General features: G+C 42.1%; 1 protein-coding gene across 8 annotated transcripts in view; it reads right to left on the bottom strand.

The window, feature by feature from the left end:
• Positions 1 to 26,617, bottom strand: part of EBF1 (EBF transcription factor 1) — a 325,480-nt gene that overhangs the window by 95,024 nt on the left and 203,839 nt on the right. For 4 of the 8 annotated variants that reach the window (XM_030573181.1, XM_030573185.1, XM_030573182.1 and 1 more), the window contains exon 8: positions 19,574 to 19,715. In XM_030573181.1, coding sequence (XP_030429041.1) covers positions 19,574 to 19,715 — 142 coding nt within the window. The remainder of the gene's footprint in view (positions 1 to 19,573; positions 19,716 to 26,617) is intronic. The other 4 variants (XM_030573183.1, XM_030573188.1, XM_030573184.1 and 1 more) reach the window with 1 other exon arrangement.

Here is a 26,617-nt window from a genome sequence, read left to right as displayed (position 1 = left end):
TATTCTCAGTCTTATTCTCTATCCCCTTTTGAATGATTCCTAACATCCTGTTTGCTTTTTTGACCGCCTCTGCACACTGCGTGGACATCTTCAGAGAACTGTCCACAATGACTCCAAGATCTTTTTCCTGACTCATTGTAGCTAAATTAGCCTCCTTTATATTGTATGTATAGTTGGGGTTATTTGTTTACAGTGTCACCTGAAAGTGAGAACAGGCGTTTGTATGGCACTGTTATGTGCCAGATGCACTAAAGATTCATATGTCCCTTCATGCTTCAACCACCATTCCAGGGCACATGTGTCCATGCTGATGATGGGTTCTGCCTGATAACAATCCAAAGCAGTGCGGGCTGACATATGTTCATTTTCATCATCTGAGTCAGATATCATCTGCAGAAAGTTGATTTTCTTTTTTGGTGGTTCGGGTTCTGTAGTTTCCTCATCAGCGTGTTGCTCTTTTAAGACTTCTGAAAGCATGTTCCACACCTCGTCCCTTTCAGATTTTGGAAGGCACTTCAGATTCTTAAACCTTGGGTTAAGTGCTCTAGCTATCATTAGAAATCTCACATTGGTACCTTCTTTGCGTTTTGTCAAATCTGCACTGAAGCTGTTCTTAAAATGAACAACATGTGCTGGGTCATCATCCAAGACTGTTATAACATGAAATATATGGCAGAATGCGGGTAAAACGGAGCACGAGACATACAATTCTCCCCCAAGGAGTAATTAATGCATTTTTTTTAAACGAGCATCATCAGCATGGAAGCATACCCTCTGGAATGGTGGCCAAAGCATGAAAGGGCATACAAATGTTTAGAATATCTGGCACATAAATACTTTGCAATGCCAGGTACAAAAGTGCAATTCAATGTCTGTTCTCACTTTCAGGTGACGTAAATAAGAAGCGGGCAGCATTATCTCTTGTAAATGTAAACAAACTTGTTTCTCTTAGCGATTGGCTGAACAAGAAGTAAGATTGAGTGGACTTGTAGGATCTAAAGTTTTACATTGGTGGGTTTTTTTTGAGTGCAGTTATCTAACAAAAAATGTCTACATTTGTAAGTTGCACTTTCATGATAGAGATTGCACTACAGTACTTGTATGAGGTGAACTGAAAGATACTATTTCTTTTGTTTATCATTTTTACAGAGCAAATATTTGTAATAAAAATAATAATATAAAGTAAGAACTGTACACTTTGTATTCTGTGTTGTAATTGAAACCAATATATTTAAAAATGTAGAAAAAATCCAAAATATTTAATAAATTTCAATTGGTATTCTTCTATTTAACAGTGCAATTAAAACTACGACTAATCAAAACTTTTTAATCGTGATTAATTTTTTTGAGTTAATCTCGTGAGTTAACTGCAATTAATTGACAGACTTAGAAAAGATAAAAAGCTATTATTGTTGCAAAAAAAATCAAACGAGGAACCTTACCATTTCTGAAATTCCTCCCTCCCACCCTGAGAAATTCTTTTGTTTTAATCAGCAGCACTTGCTGCCTTGGAGGACTGAGGCCTAGATATCTGCTCACCTACCATCCCTCCTATTTCAAATCAAAACATGATTTTGCACCTCTGAAGCCAAATCCCACTTGCTTGGAAACAGTTGTATTTGATCCACTGACTTTGTTGAGCCTAGTCACATTCATAAGGGCTGCCAAATCACCCCGTAAGTAAGTGTTTAAAGTTAGTCATGGACACTTGAAGGAAAGAGAATGTGTCAATGTGTTTCACATATTGCATCCATAGCATTAAATCTTCCCCCCAAATCTAAACAATGTATTTGCTGTTTATCTTAGTAAAATGATGATTTTCCTGCTTTCCTCTGTGGCAGTATGGTCTGCTCCCCTCCCTGTTCAGTTCTGACAATAAGCAGCTGCTATGCAGGAAACAGGGTAACAGAGGTTTCCCTCTTGAAGAGATTACTCATGTAGCTTTCTACAACACATGCAGGAGGCTGCGATATTCCCCACCCCCTCGTTTAGGCATCTCTGGATTTGAGAATTAGAATACATGAGTTGTAGCAATTCACACCACTCTGAAAACGGTAGCTCCCCCCAGATCCTTGTGACACAAACGCTGGGCGTAATCATCATTGTCAAACAATATAGGAATCATTCCAGGCTTGTGGATTGGGTTTTGGTTTGGTTTAATAGTGGAATTAAAGGTTTTAGCTGAGAGTTTCAAAGCTGCCTAAGATTTTGGATGGCCAGTTCCCATTAATTTTAATGAAAATTGGGAATGCAAATCCCCTGGTGTAATATTCCTGCTACAATCAATACTTAAAACTAATGTTTCCTTTTCTTATCTTTACTGAAGCTTCAGCTAATGATATTACACTTTGCAGACTCCTCTGTTTCTCTCTTTCCTGGAGGAAACCTATTTCTAGAGCTTTCTGGTTTTGGCCAGCAGTTGAGACACACAATTGCACTGAATGAAAAAGACAGCATTAAATAATGAAAGATTTAATACACCTTCTCCTTACCCAGAGTTCCACAGCCAGACTACAACAGCACGCTTCAAAGATTAAAATTAGAGGGACAAAAATGGTCCTGTGCATTCCACTCAACCCTCTCCTCGACAGTTCTCAACGCTGGCTGCTTCAGCATGAGTGTATTGGGGAGGAAAGAGGCCAGACATGCCTCAGCTGTCTTTTGTGGGGGTGCTCTGCTGCCCTTCCATCTATTGGTGGCCTGCCTCCAGCCCTCCTGATTGGGAGGGAGGGAGAGGCTGGCATGCCTTCAGGATTAGACCATGCTGGCCAGATAGGCATTCCCCTGCATAGTTTGAGAATCCCATTATGGGGCTTCCAGGGCATCGATTTGAGTTAGGGTTCTGAACAGCTCATCCACACTCAGGTGCTTTGCAAATACCAGCTGATATAAATGTAGGCACCAGGGGACTCAGGTCCCAGCTAGGTTATCCAGCGACTGAACAGTGGCTTTGAGAATTTCAGCGGTGCCTTAGGTAGACATAGGCACCGAAAGAGGCAGATAGACGAGTACATATTTTTAAGGAGCGGGGTTCCAGGTGTTTTTGAAAATCCCACTCATTGCCTATCTGCATCTTCGAATCCTTAAATACCTTTGGGAATTTGGCCCAGAGGAGCCAAAGTTCCATTGACTTTCACATTTGAAAATGGGACTTAAGTGTTCCCCTGAGGCAGAATACTGACACCAGCACTGCCCAGAGTCTTTAGTGGAGAGGAGAGACCGGTGCACCCAGAAGCATCAGCCAGTACCACCGCTGCGTGGCCTACCAGACTGTTGGAATAGCCCCCACTCCATGATTGGTTGTAAACTCTCTAGTGTTCACCAGCTGGTGCAATGAACACCCAACAGCATGCTCCCCTAGCATTCCTGGAGGCCATTTGCATGTACTGCCCTGGGCAGGCTGAATGCCTTGCAGCATCTCCACTCACTTGTATAGCACTGCATTCCCCCTGCCCGCATCCCGCTGGAGAGTTCCTAAAATAAGCAAGGACACAGTTTGTCCCTTAAGAACAAGAAATTGAAGAACAGGAAAATGCAAGTACTATCCACTTGGCTAAGGCCTGGTGCACACACAAAGATGCACTGATATTCTTTTAAACCAATTTCATTAAACCAGTGAAAAACTGTGTGGACTTTCATACTAGTTTCAATTAGCTTATATCTGTTTAGCTCCATTGGTAAAGTTGCAGGCACATGCTACACCAATATAACCAATTTTAAACCGGTAAGCGTGTCCACATAAAAGCTTGCATTCATTTATATTGATTTTTTAAATTAGTTAAGTCAGGGCAATTCTTGTCTGGAGACAAGACCTATGCTGAAAATGAAGGTTCGAAAAGTGCGATCTAATTCAATCCTAGAAATACTGCAATCTAGCTGCATATCTTGCTCACCCCAGACCATGGCTGAATTTAAACAAGTGGCCCTTGAATGGTGCTAATTAAGGCCCTGATTCATCAGACAATCCAGGTGCTGAAATCTAAGCATGTATTTAAGTGATTTGCTGAATCAGGACCTAGAACAAGGGATTGAGCATTTAAAAATCAATCATTTGCTAATTGCAGAAGAAAAATCACATTTCTGTCTTCCCCAATTTCTAGGGGGAGATGTTCTTAGTGTAATTCTTCCAGTTCGGAAGAGAATACCAGCTCAGGTTTCAGTAGAATGTTAGAGAAAGTATAAATCTGGCTCTAGTAAAGCAAACATTTCCTGGGTTCTGAAAGAGTGAGAAAGTTCAGTGATACAAGATCTACTTTAATTGCTCAACAGTATAAAATCTTGACATTTTGAGGGACGCAAGTATGTAGTTTTATAGCCACACTGGAAAGAATTGTTCAATAACATTATTTTGCAATATCTAAAAGCTATTCCATATGCAAATGCTGTTTTAACTCTTCAAATTCAGGAAGCATAGCTGCTGATGCAAATTTTCCAATAATGCCCTCACAGCCAATCAAAAATATAGAAATGTGTGCTATTCTAATTCTAAATCAAACAGTAACATCATATCAGTTTTTCTGTCACTTACCCTATTCCAAAAAGAAAAAAAAACAAATCTATTTAAACAAATCTGAAATGAATTATTCATACAGCTGATTTTGATATTTATTGTAACAATAAGACGTTTATTTGCCTCTGATTGTACAATAAATGCATCACTCCTTTCTTCTTGGAAAAATAGGTTTCCTGACCAAAATTAACTTTTAGCCCAATTCTTCTGATTAAGACCAGTCCACAAAAGAGGCTGAGGAAATCGTCTTTCAAAAACTGAACAATCCATGTAGAAACACAAAGCAATTGTGGGAGACAGGGGAAGAGGGAGGGAACTGAAATCCAGTTATGCTAAGGAAAATTCAAGTACCCTAAGAGTTCTTATCCATCTTCCGATTTCTCTTACAAATCAGACGATGTACTCTAATGCAATTTTCTGGAGAATCATAAAGTCAAATATGAACAAGTCTAGTGGAAAATCTGTGACGTTAATCTTGGCCTAAGTTGTATTTTTAACAGGCATTGAGTTTGTGCGCCGGTTTATCCAGATGGCCGTAAAGGAATCATCCTGATAGGATTAAACCTTTGTGCCGCATTCTACTCCATCTGTTCTTAGAGGTTTGCTGTGCCTATCAGAATACGAATTTTTAGCTTATGTCTAGTAGCCTGACTAAAAGCAGCCGTTTAAACACACATACACACACACACATACACACACACACAAAATTAGTAATATAGGATGAAGTTAGCTTGACGATTAACCACTAAAGAAACATCTTGGTTTTAGTCTTCTAAAGACCAAAGTGTGCAGTATCAAAATTCAAACAAAAAAGGATTTTTGTTGTTGTTCTGGGACCTGTTCAATTCATTAAACCATAATACTGCCATAAATTTAGAAATGCAGGCATGACTCAACATTAAGCAGCATGGCTCTTCATCTCTGAAATCTATCACCGTATTGGAATGTATGATATATTTTCACTTTGGAGATATCATGGTTAAATATTCAAGATTTAAAAAAAAAATGAAAAAAGAAAACAGTGCAAATACCTGTTATTACTATCTCAGTCTAGTCACAGGCCAAGAGAAAAAAAAACGTAAAAAAATACCTTTATTTCCATTCATGTTGCTTTTTACTTTGATCAGCTGCTTTTTAAAGACACAGGCTTTTGCATTCATTGTTGCAGCCTGCCAGATGCAGCAAGGATGCATGTTCAACATATGCAAAAATTCAGCTCAGGCAGGCTCAGTGACAGATTATACTGAGTTGCCAACTGAGAGATCTGGGTCTGAAGGATGGCCTCAGGGGGCCAGGCTCTGGGCCAAGGGAGTAGGTAGAGAAACTGGTTGTTTTATAAGAAAAGCAGCCCAAGTAGTCAGATGGCTTAACTCAGCTGCTTTCCTAGCCAGAAAAACACTACAGGCTAATGAATAAAGGAGGCGGGGGAGAGGAAAAGAAAAATAAACAATGATTCAATTGATATTATTATTAATTATTATTATGGTTTGGTGCAGGAAAACAAATAATGCTCAGTCTGTGTTTGTTATGGCAGTGGGACAGTAATGCAGGCAACACAACCCGAACTGCATTGAAGGAAGAAGACCTCGTTACATCCAAAGACTGAGAGACCCTTGTCTTTCAGAATGTTGCTGCCTCTGTTCTTTGTACTAGAGTAAATGGAAGGGTCAAGTACCTCTTTCCCATAATTTAGGTTTTACTTGCAAAAACACAAGCATAAAAACACATTTATACTTGGTAGTATCTGCCCAGCACTGACACCACATAAAACCAGCATGCTGAAAATCTGAAGAGTGAATGCTTTGGACCCAGGCCTAGAAATGCTTAGAGAAGTTGCTCTTTCAATGCAGCTGATAAAATAATAATAAAATAATACGACTTTATTCATTTATTTAAACTGTAGTAGCACCAGGGGCCCCAGTCAAGGGCCAGGGCCACGTTGTGCTAGGCCAAGGGGAGGCGACCTATGGCACGTGTGTCAAAGGCAGTATGCAAGCTGATTTTCAGTGGCACTCACACTGCCTGGATCCTGGCCACCGGTCCGGAGGGCTCTGTATTTTAATTGAATTTTAAATGAAGCTTCTTAAACATTTTAAAAACCTTATTTACTTTACATACAACAATAGTTTAGTTATATATTATAAATTTATAGAAAGAGGCCTTCCAAAAACATCAAAATATATTACTGGCACATGAAACCTTACATTAGGGTGAATAAATGAAGACTCGGCACACCACTTCTGAAAGGTATCAGCGGGGTAGCTATCTTAGTCTGGATCTGTAAAAGCAGCAAAGAGTCCTGTGGCACCTTATAGACTAACAGACATTTTGGAGCATGAGCTTTCGCGGGTGAATACCCACTTCGTCGGATGCCTGTACACAGGGGGTATTCACCCACGAAAGCTCATGCTCCAAAACGTCTGTTAGTCAATAAGGTGCCACAGGATTCTTTGCTGCTTTTACACTTCTGAAAGGTTGCCAACCCCTGCTAGGTGCTTTACCAGACACACAGTAGAAGAACAGAGCTCACAAGCTAGGTTGTTTTACCCTTTAATATAAGAAAATTCTACAGAGGGCCGAATTTGTTCAGCATTTTTTCACTCTCAGCTTATCATCAAAGAGTCAGAGAATGGTGAGCAACCTGTTTTAACCTGGATGCACTGCTCCATGGTCCTGTGACTTCAAATCCCAATCCACCCAATGAGAACTGCAGCACTGAAATAGGGGCCACTCCATGGTGATGCCTGAAATTAACGCTGAGTTCTGACCTTCCCTTCCAGCAAGGAGCGGATAACCCCAAATCCATAATTCTGTAGGCAAGTTTGCATTTTCAGGGAATACCTCAGAGAAGAGTATAGCCAAACCCTAGACACCAGGGGAATTCTGCTCTGTCTGCTTGCCATTCTACATCATAGACAGGGACTTTAAAGGAAACATGCTTTGAACTCATGTTGAGTATGTACAGAGCCTCTTAAATAGCTACCAAAATACCATAACCAAGGTTATTTATCAAAACACCAGGTTTATATTGCATATAGTGTCTGAATTCCCTTTCACATGCATTGCTGACTAACAGGGAAATGGAAATGGAACTAATGGGAATTACTGTAGGTTCCTAATCTGTTAGGTGCTTCTGAAAATCCCAGTAGGTGCCTATCTGCATTTTTAGCCACCTAAATACCTTTGAACATCTGTCCCAAAGACTAGAGATTTTGGGGTGCCCAATTTGACATACTTTATGTGGGCCTTGTTTTCAGAAAGTGCTGAGCACCCACTCTCTGAAAGTCAGCCCCTTTTAGGTCATCATGAACAGGTCTGACTACCAAAAGGAGGCCGCCAGACATCTCTCCAATACCAAATTCTACAGGCCACTTCCCTCAGATCCCACTGAGGAATACACTAAGAAACTGCACCATCTACTTAGGACACTCCCTACACTAACACCAGAACAAATCAACATACCCGTAGAGCCCCGACCAGGGTTATTCTATCTACTACCCAACATCCACAAACCCGGAAATCCTGGACGCCCCATCATCTCGGGCATTGGCACTCTCACTGAAGGACTGTCTGGATATATGGACTCTCTACTCAGACCCTATGCCACCAGCACACCCAGCTATCTCCGTGACACCACTGATTTCCTGAGGAAACTACAATGCATTGGTGACCTTCCAGAAAACACTATCCTAGCCACCATGGATGTAGAGGCTCTCTACACAAACATCCCACACACAGATGGAATACAAGCTGTCAGGAACAGTATCCCTGATGATGCCACAGCACAACTGGCTGCTGAGCTCTGTGCCTTTATCCTCACACACAACTATTTCAAATTTGATGACAATATATATCTCCAGATCAGTGGCACCGCTATGGGCACCCACATGGCCTCACAATATGCCAATATTTTTATGGCCAACCTGGAACAACGCTTCCTCAGCTCTCGTCCACTCGCCCCTTCTCTACCTATGCTACATTGATGACATCTTCATCATCTGGACCCATGGGAAGGAGACCCTGGAAAAATTTCACCACGATTTCAACAGCTTCCACCCCACCATCAACCTCAGCCTGGACCAATCTACATGGGAGGTCCACTTCCTAGACACCACGGTGCAAATAAGTGATGGTCACATTAACACCACCCTATACCGAAAACCTACCGACCGCTATGCCTACCTTCATGCCTCCAGCTTCCATCCCGGGCACATCACATGATCCATTGTCTACAGCCAAGCACTGAGGTACAACCACATCTGCTCTAACCCCTCAGACAGAGACCAACACCTACAAAATCTCCACCAAGCATTCTCAAAACTACAATACCCGCATGAGGAAATAAGGAAACAGATCAACAGAGCCAGACGTGTACCCAGAAGCCTCCTACTGCAAGACAAACCCAAGAGAGAAACCAACAGGACTCCACTGGCCATCACATACAGCCCCCAGCTAAAACCCCTCCAACGCATCATCAAGGATCTACAACCCATCCTGGATAATGACCCCACACTTTCACAGGCCTTAGGTGGCAGGCCAGTCTTCGCCCACAGGCAACCTGCCAACCTGAAACATATTTTCACCAGTAACTGCACACTGCACCATAGTAACTCTAGCTCAGGAACCAATCCATGCAACAAACCTCGATGCCAACTCTGCCCACATATCTACACCAGTGACACCATCACAGGACCTAACCAGATCAGCCACACCATCACTGGTTCATTAACCTGCACATCCACCAATGTAATATACGCCATCATATGCCAGCAATGCCCCTCTGCTATGTACATCGGCCAAACTGGACAGTATCTACGGAAAAGGATAAATGGACACAAATCAGATATTAGGAATGGCAATATACAAAAACCTGTAGGAGAGCACTTCAACCTCCCTGGCCACACTATAGCAGACCTTAAGGTGACCATCCTGCGGCAAAAACATTTCAGGACCAGACTTCAAAGAGAAACTGCTGAGCTTCAGTTCATCTGCAAATTTGACACCATCAGCTCAGGATTAAACAAAGACTGTGAATGGCTTGCCAACAACAAAACCAGTTTCTCCTCCCTTGGTTTTCACACCTCAACTGCTAGAACAGGGCCTCATTCTCCCTGACTGAACTAACCTCATTATCTCTAGCTTGCCTGCATATATATATACCTGCCTCTGGAAATTTCCACTACATGCATCTGACAAAGTGGGTGTTCACCCACGAAAGCTCATGCTCCAAAACGTCTGTTAGTCTATAAGGTGCCACAGGATTCTTTGCTGCTTTTACAGATCCAGACTAACACACCTACCCCTCTGATACTCAGCCCCTTTTAGATGTCTCAAGTTGAGATCCAACTTGAGGCACCCATCACTCGTCACTTTTGAAAATAAGAATAAATACTAACACCATCGCCCTCTTCTCTAGTGCTTTACATCAGCTGATCTCAAAACACTTTATAAAGGAGTTACATCATCATCCCCATTTTACAGATTAGGAAAATGAGGCACAGGCAGGCAAAGTGACTTGACCAAGGTCACCCAGCAGGCCACTGGCAGAGCCAGGAACAGACTCTTCCCTTCCTGAGTCCCAGTCCAGCAATCTAGCCACTAAGTGAAACTGCCTCCCTAATGTAGGCCTAAATCCCTAACTCGCCTTTGAAAATGATTTTAGGCTTCTAAGCCATTTAGATGCTTTTTGAAAAATTTCCCTTTTATAATCAGGCTCCTCACCACACCCATTCCATTCAGCAAGGCCAGAAGCCAGTGTGTGTGACATCACAGTTGCATTCATGTTTAAGATTTTTTGTGCACAAAGAGGGGGCTGTGAATGCCTGGAATGAGTCGAAATGCAGAAGAGGCGGAATAGAAAAGATAAAGTGTCCGGATATACTCAGAAAAAAATGTGGCAAGGACTTCCAAAAACACTCAGTGGGAGTTTTTTCATTGATCTCAGAGGGAGCAGAGTTAGGCCAGGATGAAACATTTTTGGAAATCCCAGGCCAAATTCATCAAAGCAGTTATTGGTGGTGAACTATTTGTTGTGCTTTAATGATAAACTATATCAACATAGACCCACCATCTAGAAGTCAACAAAGACATAATCCTGAGAACGGTCTGAATGGGCCAAATCCTGCCCAAACAATTAGACCCACGGATGTCAGTGGAAATACTGACGACAGGAATCAGCTGAATGCGGTTACTACCTGTGATACTCTCCTGCACAGCGTCCTAGGAAAAACTGACTCTGTGAAAGATTTTCAAAGGCACAAAAGGAAGCGAGGCGCCCAACACAATCCCCACTGAAAGTCAATGAGGCGCCTTCCTATCACTGGTGCCTTCAAAATCCTGTCTTGAAAAAGAAAATGTTTTAAATTATCAAATGAAACAACCACAAGGGTCCTGATTTAGCAGCCCATCCTTATTCAGCAAAGAATTTAAGCACATTCTTAACAACAGGAATTGCTACTGGAAACTACAGAAACTATAGGAAATGCTACTGAAAATAATGGTGTTACAACACAAACAGAACAGGGGTGGAGCTCAGAATCAGGTCCCCTTTCTCTCAGCCTCTTTCCTTGCCTACCATGTCTGAAGGAGTATCTCAAAGATTGCTGCTCTACCACGTCTACTTCTCCTCACGTGGACATTTCAAGGACATTTTATTCCTACTGCTGCTGCTACGTTTTCTTATGTTTAAAACTGTGGACGGGGAATCTAACCTGAACTTTCCTGGAGAATAACCATCTCAGAGGCCTGAAGTCATCAGATCAACATTTATCAGCAAAATGTCCCAACATATTTCTCCACCAATTTTGCACTTTTTGAAACTTTAAGTATGATATTACAATGCAAGATGATGCAACACGTAAGCACAGTAGGGAGATAAGATGAGTGAGATACAAGAAGAGCTCTGTGTGCTCGAAAGCATGTCTCTCTCACCAACAGAAATTGGTTCAATAAAAGCTATTACCTCACTCACCTTGTCTCTCTAATATCCTGGGACTGATATGGCTACAGCAACAGTGCATAGGCACAGTAGTGCCAATATTACTGTCAGGGGCGGCCCTAGACATTTCGCCGCCCCAAGCAGGGCGGCATGCCGCGGGGGGGGGGGGGCCCTCTGCTGAAAGCCGGAAGGGCGGCAGGCGTGCCTGCAGAGGGTCCGCTGGTCCCGCAGCTTTGGTGGACCACCGGAGCCGCAGGACCAGTGGCCCCTCCGCAGGCGTGCCTGTGGGAGGTCCACTGTAGCTGCCTGCCACTCTCCTGGCGACCGGCAGAGCGCCCCCCGCGGCATGCTGCACCAAGCACGCGCTTGGCATGCTGGGGCCTGGAGCTGCCCGATTATTGTATAAGCCCATGCATTTAGTTACATGGCGCATTACATACATAAATGTAACGCATATCTATGCCCAATCCATAGCCAATTGAAATCAATTGGAGTCTTTTCATTGACTTCAGTGCACTACAGATTAGGTCCATAGATAAAACCTGTCCTCATTTGTATTAATAGTGTGCTTCATAAGCATTGAGATTGCAATTTGGATTTGAGTGGCTCATACCAACCCATTGGGTGCTATTTTCTGCATCAGTTTCCTGGCTCATGCTGTTGACTCATTTCATTGTTTTTGGAGGAGCTCTGTCAAATATCCATTTGGCAGCGGAAACTTTCTGCAGTCCCAACAACAGATATTAGGGGAGAAATCCTGATGTTGATCTACAAGCTCACACAGCTCCAGGAAACTGTTTTAGTTGAAGTCATCTTCAAGCTTTGCAGGGAAAAGGTAGGATTTCTTTATTGGTGAAATTTTAAAAATTTTTTTAAAAACCCAACAAATTGGAAATAAAATTTCATCAATACTAAGTTTTTAAGCCCTATTTTTCCCTCACTGAAATCAATGAGAGTTCTGCCATTAACTTGAATGGGATCCTTTGGCTAAGATTTTCAAAAGTAACTAATGATTTGAGGTGCATCAGTTTTGGGGTGCCCTGCCTGAGATACCTTGAAGTGGCATGATATTCACAAAGTGCCGAACACTCATTCTCTGATAATCAGGCTCCTCTGAGTTGCCTCCAGAGGGGCATCCAAAATCTGCAGTCACTTTAAAAGTTCTTGGCCTTTATTTCCTATCACAGTACACAGCTAAATCCTACTTCCCCTAGATGATTGGGGAAAGAATCCTCTTTCTACCAGAGTAACAGCAGCCTGAGTGTTTTTCTAATTGAGAGATATCGAATGGAAGCATTTGTTTGCTTAGTAAATCTTTGGAAGTAAATATTAATTCTGTTATAATAATGTATGGCTTTGCAATTGACTGGTGTGCACATTTTGGGACATGTGAGAAAGGGAATGTCTGGCAAACTTCACCACCATTCAGGGACGCATCCCTCCAACATTTCTCTAATCCTAGTGTCATTCTTATCCCCCCATGATGCCATTGTACTGGTGACATGGCAGCCAGCAAAGCAAATTGACATGTAACGAATGCTCATAACCTATGAATATTCATTGCCTGCTTGAGTGCGACTGAATGTAGTAATGTACTGGTAGCTATGAGAGTTCAGCCCAACACAGCAGCTAAGGTTTTTCTGTAATCGTGCTCTGATTCCATAAAGGTCTTGGAGAATTCCCAAAACCTTCATAAAGTTGAAGATACAGCTCCTAAGTTGCCAGCTTCTCCAAGACTGGCAATGGATATCAATATAATAACCTAGATACACAGAGAGTTTTATGAACTCTTGTTTGAGATGCCTGGCCTTGAGGAAGTCAGTTCTCTTGCTCTCTCCCCTAGCTCCCGTGAAGCTCTGAAATCACAAAGAAGCAGAGCTCCTATCTTGAAGAGAGCTCCTTTGCATTAGCAGAAATTCATCAGTGGGACAACATTTGGCTGACAGAATTTAGCGATCCAGAAATTGGAGTTGCGTAAATCAGGTTCTACTGCTACTACTACTTTGATTGATCATATCTTTTAAGGCCAGAAGGGACTATTATTAAAATCTAGTCAGACATCCGGCATAATACTGGCCAAAGAACCTCACCCAATAATTTCTGCATCAAGCCCGTAGGATATAGCTCAGACAGAGGTTATTTTTAAGAAAGACATCCATCTTGACTTGAGTGCAAGTGAAGAAGATTCAATGATATCCTTAGGTATGTTGTTCCAGTGGTTAATTGCCCTTACTGTAGAAATCTTATTAGGATTGCCCAGGGATCTTTGGGAATGAGTGCTAATTGTTTTTAGGGGGGAGAACTACATGTTTTCTAAAATTAAAAACCTGACTTTTCACGATCTACTTTGTCCATCCAAAAGAACAGAAGGCTGCAACTGCACCTGGCTATACCTAATGGATTAAATCCAGCTGTAGAGCATTCCCTTACATATGAGATGATGTAGCTCCTATGATGTCCATAGGGCACGGAAGAGGTTAATAGCATGCACCCAGTTATGTCAAGCTACAAACACACATAAACACACCATTATGTAAAAATCTGCCTGAATTTCTGAGTCACCACATTTATGAGGGAACCGATATGAGAAACCAAAAGTCAAACACCAGAAAGAAAATTATTTCAAGCTTGAAGTTTTGCAACCCTTCCGCATATTAAGGCTTACTTATTATTACTAATATATATGTTGTGCAATGTTGTTAGAGTCAATTTTTTCTCCCTTGTGTAAACTAGTTGATGTCCAACAATCCTAGGTACTCTTTCCTAACGGGAAATAAATTAGAACGTTGAAGTAAACCAGAATTGCAAGCCAATTGTACTCTATCAAAGAGGTACCATCCTAATCTTTTAAATAGTTTATTATATAGGATAGCAAGATTGAACTAAGTCCAGCATATGCCTGGTTGTATGTGTGGGGCCAAAAAAGACATGTATCTATTTCAACTCCCCGTGGCCTTGAAGTCCTTCTGCAAAGCCCCATTAAGCTGGATTCCAACGTTGGCCTCTCTGTGCGTATTTTAATATCATATAACTCTTGATATGCTTAATAAAAGTGTCTGTACGTGTGGTTCTATTTTTCACTTCCTGGCAAATAAATAATAAATAATAATATCTCAGATGTAGCAGGTGCTGCCCCTCCCCCCAAGGGGTAGTCAGACAAACACCAAAGTTTGCCTACTTAACCTGGGACTACTTCACAAATTGCATTAGTCCCCATATTATTAGACCTGCAATTTTTGGGCTAAAACCAGTTAAGGGGAAGGATAAATGTCATTTTTTAAAGCGTGACCCCATTTCTCAGCTCACTGAAGTTTTCCTCATGGCATTTATTCCATTTCATTCTCCTATTTTATATTAACAGCTTAACTACTAAAATACACACAAGCAGTGTGTTTTGCATGCAATATTAAAGAATGCAGGGGCAAAAGGGTTAAAAAGGAGTTGATACAGTAAGTTTATTCATATCATTCAGGTTCACTCCAGTTAAAAGAAGATCTAAGTGCGGTGGCCAAGTCATCTTTCTACAGCACAAGAATTAGGTCAGTAAGTCAAATCTCTGAATATCTTTTAGGAGGAATGAATTGATATCACAGTGACATCTAGCTCAATTCTAGATATGAAATGGCCCATCTATGTCTGTATAGTGTTCTTACGAACTGGGCAGTTACAACAAGGTTTAAAGGCATTCAGAACTGAGGCTTCATTTTACAAATTGTCCTATCAGAAGGATTTATAAAGGAGGGTGGATGGCACCATATTGTGAATGTAAAACAGAAAGCAAGACACCCATTAAAAACCTCCAGCAAACCTTTCCCACTCAGGTCTTCCACAGCCTTCAGTGGGAGACACGCTTGTATAAAGTCTCCAGGAATAAAGTCAGCAGGTATGTATTGCTCAGCATCTGACGGATTTTTAACTGGAAATATGGCTTTGTTTAAGAACAAGGCACTTGAATGTTATTTCAGGGAACCCTACCTTAAGCCACCAGCAAAAAATGGTTATTTAACAGAGGTAGTATCTCAAGAAAGGCAGAGGAGAATTTGTATTTGTCTCTTTAAAGAGGAGGTTCCGCTAAAGTTACTAAGACTCTGCATAGGTGTAGTCACTATATTTTGCAGGATAAGGCAGTCTCTGGCTTCATAAGCATCTATAGAAAGATCAGAAATATAACAACAGTGGCAGGGCATTGCATTAGACATCACAACTGTTTCTGCTTCTATCTGCAGTTCTGAAATCAAGGCCTGTAGCTTGTCTGAAACATGTAAATGATACATTTCTTCTTTCGCTGCTGCTGCTGCTGCTGCTGAGACTGACACAGAACCAAGTCAGTCACCAATGAGCCTAATTCCTCAGTGATCTCTCCGCGGAGAAGAGGAGGAGGGTGGAATGGGGAGGGAGAAGAAATAAAATTGGCCCTTTAAAAAAAAAAGAGAGCATTTAAACTGCTTGTCAGTCGTCTGCCTGACAAGGCCACCTGAATGTATTCAGGAGTATTTGCATAAACGCTCACAGTGAGTTCACCGTAGCTGCTAGCGCTAATGGTACATAAAGTAATTTAGTCACTTCTCGTAGGCATCCTGTCAGAGTGATGAGCACCCCCTCTTTGCCTTGCTGCATATTAGATCATTAGATAATAAAGTGTTAGAGCATGCAAACTGACAGGGTCTCCGGCACGTTCATTTTTTTGAGGGCACTGCATTCTGCCAGAGAGGAAAAATGAGAGAGAAACTGATGCTCCAATTGGCTTTAAATTCAAGTAAATACACTCAGAGATTTGAAAAATTAATCTGAAGCAAGGTAAAAGAGCTTATGCAAGAAACTCTGCAGAGATCTAGAGTGTGGGCTTCATGCTAAAAAACCTGAAAGAGTCCCTCTAGGCCTGCTTGAATGCTACCTCTTGCATACCCTTCCTTTTCCCTCCGTTTGGGTTTAGTCCTTTAAATTGTTTTGGAAAGGTTTTCCTTTTAAAATTACACTTAAGATGAAGTATAAACCAACATATATTATACCAATTTTGATCTATATTAGCTCTATACATCTTACTGTATTTGTATAATTTAGAAAGGTCAACCATGTCAGCCCCGTGGTTTACCATAAATATCAAACAAGCAAGGGTCCAACTATTTGTGAGTGAAAATGTGATAATTATTGCAAACCACAAATCACTGTGGCCTACCCTATTTATACCACACAGAGCGGTATGAAATAATTAGCCTCTGCCTTTTGAAAAAGGGAGATATTTATTTGAAAGATGAGCTTATTAACTCTCCAGGATCAAGGAGTATAGTGTGGTGATGTGAAACCATGATCTTGGTTTCTACTTATGTACAGAGAGATGAGTCGCTAAAAAGGAGCTTTCCTTTTACTGTCTAACCAGCAGGCTATAAATATAGATGTGTTGGAGATCCCAAAAATAATCCAGGCTACCTGCAAATGTGATGGTAAAAACCCAAGTGTGGAGACACAAGGCTCCTGAATGGCACAGAAGGTAAAACTTTTTGTCCAGTTTTGTTTTTCAGCACCCAAAGTCTTTTTTAGGTGTCACACACACTGGAACTCAATGTTTGAAAGCAGCATTTGCCAACATAGGTTTGTAAAGAAAATTGTAAGGTTAATAATGCCTAAGAAAACCAGCCAGCAAGCACCCCACTGTGGTCCCACATCACCACCTTCTGCCCACACTTCTCCACAAATAACATGAGGTATTCATCATTTGCTGACCAGATATTTTCATTTGGGCTCAAAATCTCTATATAAGCATCTGGGTATATTTGGTCAGAGGGGTGTGATAGTACACTTCTTGCAATCCAAACCTCATGATCAGTCAGAGCACGGGACCAGAGTAGCTGTGAGCAGCACAGCTAACTACTGGCAACCTGATATGGCCTGCATCATCCTCTCTTCCACTTGCCCAACACCACCACAGAAGATGGGAGAGCCAAGGATATTCTTCATGGACAAATCTGGGGAAGACAGCCCAGACCTTAGGACCAAGGATCCAGGAGTAGGAGTAAGAGATGGCCACATTTTGGGGAGGGAACTATGAGGGAAGCCTACTCCAATGGAGAGAGCTATAGACTGTTCCAGGAGTGGGGTTTCAGTTTTTGGTGGCTGCTCAAAATTTTGGTGGCTAGGCGCCCCCTTTAACATGTATCCACCCTTGAATTCGGTCAGATGTTTTGGACAACGCACAACAAATGTACTTGCCAGTTTTGTTGCCATTACATGCACATAAACATGCACAGAGTTCAGTGGTAGGAGGAGACACCGGTTTAGCTGAAAAAAGGTTAAACGTTTGGCATGTCTTAAGGAAGGAAGGGATCTTTTTGTGCTGCGGTCACCATTAATGAGAATTTGCCAACAGTGGCCAAATAATTTTATCCGAGAGGTACCTGAGAATTAGATTGGATTAGATAATCACTTTCCCCCACCAGGATTTAGAAGAGAAGATAATTGTGGTGATTATGTGATGCCTGTTGTCAAATGTTGATATTTAATGGTAACCACTGAACCTGAGGGTTACCTGGAAATATTGGTATAATTTTATTATTTTCTTCTTTTTGCACACAGAGCAACTTAGCTAGTGGGAGCGTGAGTGGTAGATACATGAAAAGGAGGTAGCATTACAGTATGTGTGAAGACAAGAATAATTGTAAGTATGAGGGAAAAAAAGTATAAACTTAATCACAGGTAGGCATTCAATGGTCCCCACTGGAAAAAAAGTGTATCTAGCTCAGTTCTACCAAAGCCAAAAAATAAGCAGGTTTTGAAAGACAAGAGTTTATGTTAAAAAGATTGCAAGGTTGAATAGAGTGACGTGTCCTTTGTAAGGCTCTGCCTCTTGCTAATTAATAAAAGCAGTTTGCACATTCCATGCAAAAAAATCGAGCAAACATTATGACAGTGGTTTGTTTATTAGATTAAGTTGTTGGCAGGGATGAAAAAAAATTCTATAGGATGAAGTACAGCTGAAAATGGCTCATGACCTACATAAAAATTTAGAGTTAAATAAATACAGATGTAAGTTATGTTTATATAATGAGAAACGCTGCTGAGCTAAGAATTTTAGGTTAGTAAGTGCGAACTACAATCCCAGTCCTGCAACCACTTATCCATACCTTCAACTTTACTCACGCAAGCAGCCCCATTGACTTCAGCATGGCTACACACGTGCATAAAGTTAAGCAGATGACTAAATTTTTGCAGGATCGGAACCCAAAAGAATAAGTAGCATAGAACTCATTTTCATCAGCAATTCCTCGAGTGGTGGAAAATGGCATATTCTCCCATTATTAATATTTGGATTACCATATGTAGTTTACATTTTTCCAAGTGGCATTCACTTTCCTTGAGACAAATTTTATCTGGTTTCTTCTAACTGTTTGGCAGAATATCACCAATTACCCATGCAATCCATGGCAAACACTTATGGCACAAATCAGTGCAAGGGGCTGGGTGCATTCCACACCCACGACTGTCAATGGAGCAAGTGCCTGATGTGTTCAGAATTATAACCCACTTCAAAAGACAAGGGACAATTCTCCCGAGGGGCTGGGGGGAATTCCCTCATGGATTTTGTTTTGTTTTGTTTCATTTTTAGAAGCAGGCACCAATTTAGAGGACAAAGCAAAAACAAAACATTAATTAGGTCCAGATTTTCAAAGCAGCTTAACTCTCATTTAAAAAAACTCAATGTAGTAGCCAGATTTTCTATAGCGCTCAGCACCCAGCAGCTACCAGAAATCTGGTCCCAATTGTGGGTGCCAAGTGCTTTTGAAACTCTACCCATGTCTTTTACATGCCAGGGGGAGCTGCGCCATTTTGAAAACCTGACTCCAATTTTGGGTGCAAGGGGAGGTGATCCCAAAAATGTAGACATTTTTCAATAAAGCAAGGAGCAGATTTTTCGTGAGAATTTTCTCACGTTCCCCATCCTACCACCGAAAACTCTAGTACTCTGCTGCTTTGAAAATCCAAGCCCAGTTTTTGGAGACTGATCTCTTAAAAATTTGGCCCAGAAGTTTGTTTCGACAACTGTAGGACAATTTGAAATGAAAAATGAGAAAGAAACCAAATAAATCCACATTTAAAGTAGCAATGTCAACCAACGAAAATGATATGCCTACCATGTTCCAGATAAGAAGGCGTACCTTCCGAGGGATCAAGCCTTCGAGCCCTCCGCCCATGCTTGGAGTTGTTGTGTACAAACATATTGTCCGACACCGCCAACACATGGCCATCCACGTTGACTGTTGTCGACACCACAACCTGCGAGCACAAGAGCAAAACAGATCAACATTTTGATATATTAAAAAAAAAAGAGCATAGATTGTAATAAACTCAGTTAAATAAATAACAGCTGGGAGCTGCAGAAAATTGCATAGCTATTTCGCATAATAACTGGTGCTTATGCTGTACAAATCTAACAAGAGACGCTATTGATGAGTGAGTCTTTGGCATAGAAACCTTTTGATGCAGCTTTAAGTCAAATTGCAGAGTTTGTAGCTGTATGGCAAAAGGTACGCTGTTAACCATCATTTTAACAAGAAGATCTTTATTAAAGATTTCTCCCACCCCCCCGCAAATACAAGGGCGGCTGTGTTTCACCCTAAATTATCCTTCAGTTTCTGTGCTGAAGTAGATAGCGCTGTTGACATTGAAAATGAGAATCGATTCAAAATAAAAGAAAACAAAAAGACTTTTTGTGAAGTTGAGATGAGAGCAGCGTTCTCTCTCTCCTCGCCCCAACCTCCTCTTTTTTAGCCACAGTCATCAGGGATATCTGGACTTATCCCAAATTCTCCAGCTCTGAGCTGCATTTCAGTGTGTCTGGGGACAGTCTCCACTTCAGAGAAGGACAGACTTAGTCACCCTTATTATCATCTGCATTATGCTCATGTCTAGGGATCCCAACAAGATCAGGATCCACTGTCCTAGACACGATACAGACACAGTCTGAGATGGATCCTGCCCAAAGGAGTTTCCAATCTGGATAGATAAGACACGAAGTGTGGCAGGGGGAACTGAGGCATAAATAGGGAAGTGACTAGCCCAAGGTCACACAGCTGGCTGGGAGCAGAATCCAGGTCACTCAGGTTCCCACCATAATTCCAGGACCACACACTGCTTCTCTTATTCCGTTCCCCGCTCTGACCCCTATGTCCTATATTAACAAAGTTCACCATTTCAGGGTTTGATTCCAGCTGAAGATGGGGCCCTGGGTAGACTACCAATTTTACAAGAGCACGCGTTGCCGTAGAGAACTTTGACTAAAACAATAAGAAGAAATGACCTACACTTCTCCTTATATTAAACAGGGAAAGGGATTAAAAACAGAAACCCACAGAGATATGTTTATTCATGCGACCTCTTACAACCAAATATAATAATTGTCTGTTAATTGCAGTTTCAGCTCCCACCTCATGCTTCGACATGTGAAACAGCAATCAGCAGCTCCGTTTAATCCACCTATTATGTTGACTAATTAACTTTGCTCGACAGTTTATTTCTTCCTCCATTATCAGCCCCTGTCAGCCGCAAGCACACTGCCGCACAGGGGAACCTCAGCCCTCTTGATTGATCACCGATAGATTGACATGCAGATTAATTTAATTAGAATCACCTCACTTGAGAAATGAAAGACAATGGCAAGGGGGCTAATAGATCTGCTCTTATAATGAGGAGAGCCTCCAGAGCCAGAGCAGAGGATTTCTGATTTATTTTGCTGAATTCCCCAGTTGCTCTGAAAGGCTTTTGCTTTAATTGTTCTTGGTTTTGAGAGGCTTTAGCTTGTGAAGAGGTGAAATGCTTTACAAGGATTGGCAAACACTGCTTCAATGCTCCCAGGAAGCGGCTACCTCTCAGCGCTGGTCGGATGGGGACACTTGAAGGATCACTTGCAACAATTCAATGTCATCACTTGAATTGGATAAAGAAAATAAATGAAAAACTTTGCCATTCTACCTATTTCTCACCACCCATTAAACACTTAAAAATACAAAGTGAGTCAAGTGGCTAAAACATCTTTAGCCAAGCCAGCAAGCCTCTCTCTTTAAAAGGCGGAACACAACAGAACAGTTTGCATTTCAGAATTTCTGATATAGTCCACCAGAACGCCATTCTGCCACGGATTTTTTTAAATACATATTATTAAAATACAGAATAAAGGATTTAAAAGCTCTTGCAGACAGTAATTTGAGGGCAAAAAAAGAAAGAAAAAGACAGTACCAAATATTGTAGGTAAATTCTCTTGAATTCAAACTAGTGGAGAAAAACATGTCAAAATGTAAAATTCCACAAGGATTTCAAATGGAATTTATCCTTTTCTCTCCTGCGGGGCAGAGGCAAGTTTTTGCTGTTTCCACTAAAATGTGAACCTACAGTGAGTGGCACATAGTTTGCAAGGGCACAAATGAGATTGCAACAATTGTGAAGTCTTTGGGACAAGGATTTTTGGGCAAATCCTCAGCTGACATCACTTGTCAGCACCGACTTCTCCACCAGTCTTGTGCGTTAGTCGGTAAAGTGCCAGGCACATTTAGGTTGATGTAGAAATATAATAAATAAAATAAAATACTAATAAATAAAACAAATTAATAACAATAATGATGATGCTCATAGCTGCAGAAGAATTTGAATTTCCTAGAACATCAAAAGCTTTAAATATTTTTCTCCAAAACTTGGCCCCAATCCTACAAATACTTATGCATGTGCTTCCTCTAAAGCCAGTGTGTAGTCCCATTGAAGACAATTAGGTTTGAGCGTTTCCAGGATCCAGACTTAAAAGTCTTCCTAAGTTAAAAATAATACTAGCTTAGGGCCCAAACCTGCAAAGACTTGCACATGTCAGTAACCTCTCTCACGTAAGAACTCCTAACATGGGAGTAACTCTACTCATAAGAGTAAATCCAACAAGGTCAGTTACGGGATCACATCTTTGTAATATTTTTCCCTCAGGTTTTGGAACCTGCTGATGTGACACGTTTTGATTTACTGAACTGTACCTTCCTACCTACCTCTTGACCAGGGAGTTTGATTTACTGCACAGAGACCACATCGGAGTGGTTCTTTGGAGTCGTTAGCAGAAGAAACTATAAAAGGAATCACCATGAGAATCTGTTTCCAGTGTCAGGAAATGCAGAAAAAAAGTGGTTACTCTGGGTGTCTGTCTGAAAAAAATGATTATTCATAGTGCACCTATAAAAAGCAGTACACACGCTCTGCTTATTTCTTAAAATATACAATTTTATTAATGTAAGCACTCTGTTTTGCTAGGAATGTAAAAAGGATTTAGCACACACGCATTAGCTAAATATTAATGCCATAACTATGTAGAGAGAAAAAATAGACTGTGTATTTGCAGAAAAAATAGACTGCAATGATATACTGGGACTTTTTCAGTGCACATACAGGCTTATAAGGTACACTTTGATTTTTAAACCAAAATACAACACTTGGCTCGTTTTGATTTTGAAATTATCGGGATGTGTTTAAGTTAAAGCATACGCTAAAACGAATTGTGAAGAAACTGTAAAATTGGGGAGGGGGGATCATACTAGATGTGGAGTGGACAGTGAGACATCCGCAGAACACGGGTTATAGCAGGAGGGAAAAGAAACACTACAGTTTAATAAATGATTAATGAGGTGCTGACATATTAATGTAAACATGGGGACAACCAGGCCTGCCAAATCTCCAACCTTTCCAAATTTTGTCAACAAAACACATTTTTAATTTGGGTCAGGCAAACATAGAAAATGATTTTGAGCTATAGCTTCAACCCATCATAGATTTTTAATCTAAAACCTGTATCAACACTGGGGGAAACGGGGGGAACAGTCCTCCCCCACATCTCCCCCACCCCACATCCTTTTACAACTTTATTCAGCCAGCTACCACTATCATTCATGCTCTATTCTGTAATGACTCTGTAAAGTATTCTGCCTGCTGCTAAATAGCTCAGTTGTGAATGTTTTTGGGAGGTTAGTTAAAAAATCTTCTGAAACAAGAATGTTGGAGATCAAACTATTTATCTGGTTTTAGTACTGGGTCCGTTTATTTGTTATGGTGCATCACCTAATATATCAAAATTAAGCATTGCATGACTCCTTGCTTTTAGCCACAGCCCATTAAGTTTTGCTAACTGATTAATACATGATGTGTTCCTGGTGTTTTCAATTTTCTCCATTTTCCTGGCAGTGCCCTGATATTTTGGTTTATACCCCAGACACCTCATGGCAAAGGCTGCAAAAATTCAATGACGATAATTTCCAGGCTTGAGATGTCTCTTGCTTCCATTTGCCTTAGGCCTTTGGCTAATGGTATAGCTCACTGTTTCAGCTTCCTAATGGATGTCATGACAAAAAGGGATGGGAAACATCCTTATTTTCATCACCAGTTGGAGACTGCTTTGTGTAGTCTGTTTCTGTCATTCTGGTAACTCAAAAAGACCTTGAGTCAACAAGATACTTAAGACCATGCCTAAAGTTAAGCAGGTGTGTGCAATGCATTCAGGGAGATTACTCACATGCCTGAAGTTAGGCACATGCTTAAATACCTGCTGAATTGGGGTCAGAGCTCACACTGCTGTTTTCCAAACTCCCCCCTCCTCCTTAACCCTCTGGGGAGAGAACTTAGCATGTCCTAACTCCATTATCTGGGATTCGTGAAGCACCATTTTTGTCTCTTATGCAGATTTGCAGCAGGACACAGGTGGCTACCATTCAAAGATGAGTGGCAGCGTCCCATTGAGGTAAGTTCGCAGTGTAGGCGGAGGTGGAGGCTGTGGTAAAGCCCATCACACAGTGCGGTAATGCGGTAGTGGCTTTCCAGGTTTCCACAATGAATGCATGTTTGGGGGGGTTATGCTCTGACTCAGCCAAAAAAGTTTCCTCCCTATTGAAACCCAACACGTGTCGGTATGCGGGCAGTTTTATTATAACAGCAACAACAAAATACCCAGGTCACCTGGGATTTATTAATTACACAAGAAGAAAAAAAGTATTTTCGTTCTGTGTGGTGTTTTCAGGGCAGAGAACCACCCTGGGGCAGCAGACCAAGGGGGTAGTTGATGCAGAGGCAAGAGGGGGACCCAGCTATATCCCATCCCCATGCAGGGGGGGCAGAAGGGAGCAGGACCCAAAGCAGGGTGGGGGAGCTGCAGCAGCACATAGGAGCAGGTAGGATTAGCTCTCTTCTCCCTAGTTTCTGTTACACAGCCGCCAGGGCCAGCATACGGGTGACCACACAGGAATCACACAGTATATGCCTCCAGCCGGCTGGGAGAGGTGGTCACTTACTTATGTGACTCGAGTCCAGCCCAATCCAGCCACCCCGGGTCCCTGTGGAGACTCTGGGCCCAGGGGAGGGGCAGGAGCATGTGTGCCAGTTGCCAGGCTGGGGTGAGGGCTAGAGCACCAGCACTGGGGGGGGGGGGCACAGGATGGGGTAACAGCACATAGGTGCCAGCCACCAAAGGGGTAAGAGGGAGAAAACAGGACACCAGCCACCAAGCTCACTCACCTCCATAATACCATCTACTTACTATTTGTATTGCAGCAGCACTGGTACGTCTACACTGGAATGAAAGACGTGAGGCCTGGCTGCACTTGGGCCACAGGGCTATAAAATTGCTGTGTAGACAGTCAGGCTCAGGCTGGAGGCCCAGCTCTAAGACCCTCCCTCCCCCTGGACTCTTAGGCTGCCAGGTAGGGCACACTTGAACACAAATACATTTCAGGACAGGACTCCCTCACTCCTTTCCACACTTGGGCCTAAGTTAGGATTCACACACAGGTCCCCAAAACCAGCATACCCTCTGCCCACTTCCCTTCACTCATTAGCCATTTTGTGACTAAATGAGATAGTTAAGCTCCAGTTGACCCTTCCACTGTAAAGCCCACCAGGGGGGGAGAGAGAGAGGAAGGAAACTCTTTAAAGTTCATCCTCAGGTGGCATTAGCCTGGTGTACCTGGGCCTGTACTTTGCCACCACCACCTCGTGTTCCCCAACACAAGACAGGGCCAGAGCATGGCTGCATTCCAGCAATCCCCAATGACACCCTGGGCTTGGGGTCTTTTCCAGGCAGGCAATGGAGATCAGCCCCAAAGATGAATCAGCTCCCAGATGATACCAAGATCAGGGTGGAAAGAAGTGGCATGAAGTAAGGAAGGAGGAGTTATGTTGTGTGAACGAAACGCCCTCACTTCTGTGTGGAAAGGCGGAGAGCCACGCAGAGAGAGCCACCTGGGACCATTTGACCCCCCCCCCAGAAACACCGGCTATCCAGCTCTGAACCGGACTTAGAATTGCCTCGATCTCCTCACTCTGACCCAAGCCGTTCAAGTTAGTGGGTGAGAACCTAACCCCACTGAAGTCAATGGCAAAACTCTCACTGACTTCAAAAGGGAGGTTTACATTGCAGCTGGGAGCGAGCCTCCCAGAGCGGGTAGTGCGGTACAAACAGCTGTGTAGACATTACAGTTCGGGCAGCAGCTCACTCTCTCAAGCCCACCTAACCCTTGGGACAGAGCTCAGTGGCTAGCCAGAGCCTCCACGTCCACACTGAGTGCTAGTGCAAATGCCTCTATCTACCCAGGCTGGGAGGCTGGCTACCAGCTGCAGTGTAGACATACCCAAGGAGGCCAGGATTTCACTCAGCATGTTTACACCCGTGAAGCAAAGGTGGGTGCTCTGTAAGACCACGCTGTGGTTTTGCTGATACTTTTCTCCCCTATAAGTGAAAAATGACGCCTGTGTCTTCTACCCTCTACAGTGACCAGCCACTTTATTTTAAGAAGTTTGTTGGTCTAATGTGAGAACAACAAGTTCAAGAAGAAAACTCAGCTATTGCAAAAGAAAAAGAAAAAGAAAAAGAAAAAAAAGCACCGGCATTTAATGGATTTCTACAAGCTTTAATAGTTCACTGTATTAATGTATGAGCAGTGCTCTGCTCTGCTGAAAGTGATTAATTTCTTGAAAATGCTAAGGTCACGCTAATTGACATGACCTGTGTAATTAAGCAGTCTCTGTTTACACATTGAAAGCTCAACTGCTGTGAAGCTGGGTTTGCATGACAGAATGTCTTTACAAGTGAAGAGATCAACCACCTTTCTTATGCCCTACCTGCTCACCTACACAGGCTCCTGATTGCTGTTCTGAGGGAACATGCA

This window comes from Gopherus evgoodei, chromosome 8, assembly GCF_007399415.2.
Source record: "Gopherus evgoodei ecotype Sinaloan lineage chromosome 8, rGopEvg1_v1.p, whole genome shotgun sequence".
NCBI lineage: Eukaryota > Metazoa > Chordata > Testudines > Testudinidae > Gopherus > Gopherus evgoodei.
This window is presented reverse-complemented; position numbering and strand designations above follow the sequence as displayed.